This window comes from Opisthorchis viverrini (genome assembly GCF_000715545.1).
Source record: "Opisthorchis viverrini unplaced genomic scaffold opera_v5_18, whole genome shotgun sequence".
NCBI lineage: Eukaryota > Metazoa > Platyhelminthes > Trematoda > Opisthorchiida > Opisthorchiidae > Opisthorchis > Opisthorchis viverrini.
The window spans coordinates 2,090,981-2,094,843 of NW_008751674.1; the positions used below are offsets into that span (position 1 = coordinate 2,090,981).

The following is a 3,863-nucleotide window of genomic DNA, read 5'->3' on the forward strand; positions in this document are numbered from 1 at the left end:
GATGATGATTATTATTATTATTATTATTATTATTATTATGAGGATGATGATGATGATGATAATGAGGATGATGATGATGATGATGAGGAAGATGGTGATGATTTTGAGGATGATGATGATGATGATTATGATTATGATGATGATGTTGAGGATGATGATGGTGATGATGATGGTGATGATGATGATGACATACTAACGTTAATTTCAGGCAGCCGTCAGGAGAGGTTTAGTCGTCATGATTCGTCCCAATTATGCTGAATTTGAGGGACAAGACTGCAACATATGGAAATTTGTTGTTTAGGATATCGTCAATTGGTACCAATGAGACTATCTAAACTGGGATTCCTTCCTGCAAATGGAGCTTAAAAATATTGTACAGTTGAGCAGTGGGCACTTTAAGAGCCAGGTAATAGGTGACCCGGTAATACGGCTTCCGCGATTGATCACAATGCTCAGCGGCTGTTCGTGGCCAATACTCAACCACTGGCCAGAAGGTAGTGGGTCCGAAATTCTCTGAGAGTTGTAAGATGCGTACTGTTGATGGTTCTTCGTAAGAATGAAATAGATATATACAGTTCTCCTCGGCTTTCCAAAGTTGGTTGGTTCCACTTACAGGACGAAATGCAATTCGGACATTCGCAAACTTCAATCTGTAATGAGAGATTCCAACTTCACAACGAAATGGTCACTTGATAATGTGCCCAAATATTGGTGGTTCTGAGGAAGGTAGTGTTAGATAATTCATTTGCGGAAATTGACAGCTGACTCACAAACGATTCGCTAACATTCAAGTAGCTCGGGAAAAAATCAGTCGTTGATGCCTAGCAGGTGTACGCTGGAATTCGAAAACAAACTGAAATGGATTGCTTAACGAGAGAATACCGTAAGAAGCCTTTCGACTGTTCGTCTGCTGTTTACCTCCTCTGGGTGTTCTGTTTGATTATTCTTTGCACATTGGCCCAGCCCTTGTACAGTTGTTCGGTTACCAAGCAGTCGGCTCGCCCGTGTCTTGTACAGTCCGGTCGTTACTATCTTCGGTTTTGAATACGGACTAGGGTGAACCAATCGGCCACGATTAGCGTGTTGGTGAGGAGCGAAACGCCTCACAAAACCTCTTGAATGAATGAAAAAGAGCGATGGTGATGAACAGTGGAAGTTTGAAGATAAAGTAAACAGGTTTACCTCGGCAACACCCGCAGCAGTTGCGTTCCACTACCTGTGTTATTCAAACTATTTAGTGACGTCCTCCCTGAACCGGCTTTGCAATGACCCAGGATATTGTTTGATATTTCTATCCCCACATGTTTGGGATTTATTAGATTGCCACAAATTCCACTCACGTGGAACATTTCATTGATAAACAGGATGTAATCAACCGGCAGATTGCATTGTTTCGGGACTGAACACATCCGGTTTCCGATTATTAGGGTGAATCAAGGAGATCGACCAGTGGTGCAATATTTTCGGGACAACGAGTTGGCCGTCAACCAGAACCGGGCCGATTTATCCAACTGACTGTCTGCTAGTCACAACTGGAAGGATTTCGTGACCAATCGTACACTGAATGGTGGCCACATCTGGTCTGAGCATGGCTCGTCCAATCATCTTACATCTGCCTCCCCGTGCGGTTTCTCGGCAAAGGGGTGCCGCTTCGTCTCTCAAATGATCATGTGACTGCAAAGCTGGTGTTAATCACGTGACGTAATTATTTATGCTTCCCTATGCTTCCCTTCCTCAGACGAATTCATTGCCCTTCCGGTTACTGCTCAAGTTTTAAGACTGGACTACTCTATTTTATGCACACTTGACTCTATATTGACTGTTTTTCTATTCCAACTTTTTCATGACTCGATTTATTCACATTCACATCTGGGTTTGTTGTTGAACATTTTGTCTCACTTTGAACTGGACAACATTTTTCCCGTTTAATTTGTCTAATAGCACGCTGCCTTTTCTGTACCATCCCTAACTGTCCAAGGTTCCATCTAGCTGTAAGCTTTCCTTTAATTTTGCTCATCCTTTATTGTTACTTTCTTACAGCCTCACGGTCTACACATCTAAACGTCCGCTCACCCAGCTGCGACTACTGAACAAACGCAGGTGAAGTTCGTAGAACTCGGTTTCGCCATAAGTATTAGTGACCGTCCGTCGTTGAATTAGACTACGCGTTACCTGACAGATAGGACATCTAGATCGTGCTGTTAGACTAATTAACCAATTCCTGGCCTTGAGATCACGGCCTTAGCACAGGATCTGTGTGTCGACTGCCCTCTTCGTTTTCTACAGCCACCTGTAGCGGACTATTTACGCAACAATTGATGAAAGAAATGAACTTGACCCATATAAATATAAAAAAGTTAGAGTAAGGGACAGATGCTGCTAAAATGATTACAGAATCTCAAGACAGTGATAAACAGAAGATGGGAAAATTAGGTGAAATTGTTCGATCGATGAATTGTGAGTTTTTTAGAAGCCTTTTCTTGTCCTGCAAGAAATGAAGAATTTTATGGCGTAAAGAGATTTGTGAATTCCATCCCAAACACAAAGGAATTGCCAATACCTGCTGAAAGATATACTGTAATTAACCCTCCAAATATTTGCTTATGTATTACTAGAAGGAGGCAAGATCATCGACTTCTTGAAACCGCTCATGTGGTGCAACCGTCTATGGGATCATGTAACTGTAAATCCGATAATTAGATTGTCCATTCATTCGAGAAAATAATGTCTGGGTTCAGAGCTACTGTGTTTCGAATTACGGGGATTCTTGCAACTACAGGAGCTGTTTGTTGGAGAGGTTTGTTCATGTCTGGGACAAAAAATACAGCGTTTCATTTCCCGTTGAACGAAAATGTTTTAAGCGTCAAATACCTCGTTTGTAACGAGGCTGCTTGTGTAATCAGGTAATATGTTGATCACTGCAATCGCTGTTTATGGTTGCTTCAATTTTGAGGGCACACCCTATTCAACTGTATTGTCAACAAATGATGATTGTTAAAGTCATTAGCTGTTAAACACGCCGTTTGTTTTCATTAAGGAAACTACTCACAAGGTTGCTGAAAACCTTTTGACAGCCGGTTTCGCCCTTCCGCTTAGGGCTCATCAGGTAGGCGCAGTCACCGAGTTTCCGTCAACCTTATGTTCTACTTGCACCCAAATTGGACTGTTTTCGAGAAATACACTAATTTGCAAAGCAATTTGGTTTTTCACTAGAATATTCTAAACGAGAGATTCAGTTGAGTCTCTCGTGAAAACCAAATTGATTTGCAAATGAGTGTACTTCTCGAAAACAGTTCAATTTGGGTTCAAGTAGGACATAAGGTTGACGGAAACTCGGGGACTGCGCCCACCTGATGAGTCTCAAGAACGCCGTTTGTTCTTGGTTCCTGAAAATCATTTAGCGATAAAGGGTTGGGGAATCGGTTGATGTGGTCTTGCTGACAGAATTACCGACCATCGGTGCTGTGAGCTACATCTGGCATGTGAGAATCGATTCTAACAGTGTCAGGGATAATCAGTTCAAAACAATCTAAAGTCTTTCCGTGAAGACACGCCAGCAGTGGTCCCAGTTAGTGACTATCACGAAGAAACAGTGTCATCTTTGTTTTCTTCTATCTGCGTGAGTGGAATATAGTTAAAGTAGGCTGATGAAAATCCACTTGAAGATTCAGATGCAACTGAAATCTGGGGTGATCGAGGGTAACACAACCAAGTTGGAAAATTCTTCAAGGACAAAACACTTGGGGCTGCCTAAACGCTTCAAAGGTACCCATTTTATTTTGACAAAACTGCAACACACACGCCAACAATGATACTTGTGCCAGCCGCGTGCAAACAGATGTACTACAACCCTCAGCAGCTGA

General features: G+C 42.1%; 1 protein-coding gene across 1 annotated transcript in view; it reads left to right on the forward strand.

Moving 5' to 3' along the window:
- The window catches only part of T265_01689 (hypothetical protein), a gene marked incomplete at both ends in the record, with an annotated part of 37,503 nt that overhangs the window by 1,533 nt on the left and 32,107 nt on the right, over nucleotides 1-3,863 (forward strand). The window contains 2 exons of the mRNA XM_009165755.1: nucleotides 43-197; nucleotides 2,041-2,100. Coding sequence (XP_009164019.1) covers nucleotides 43-197; nucleotides 2,041-2,100 — 215 coding nt within the window. The remainder of the gene's footprint in view (nucleotides 1-42; nucleotides 198-2,040; nucleotides 2,101-3,863) is intronic.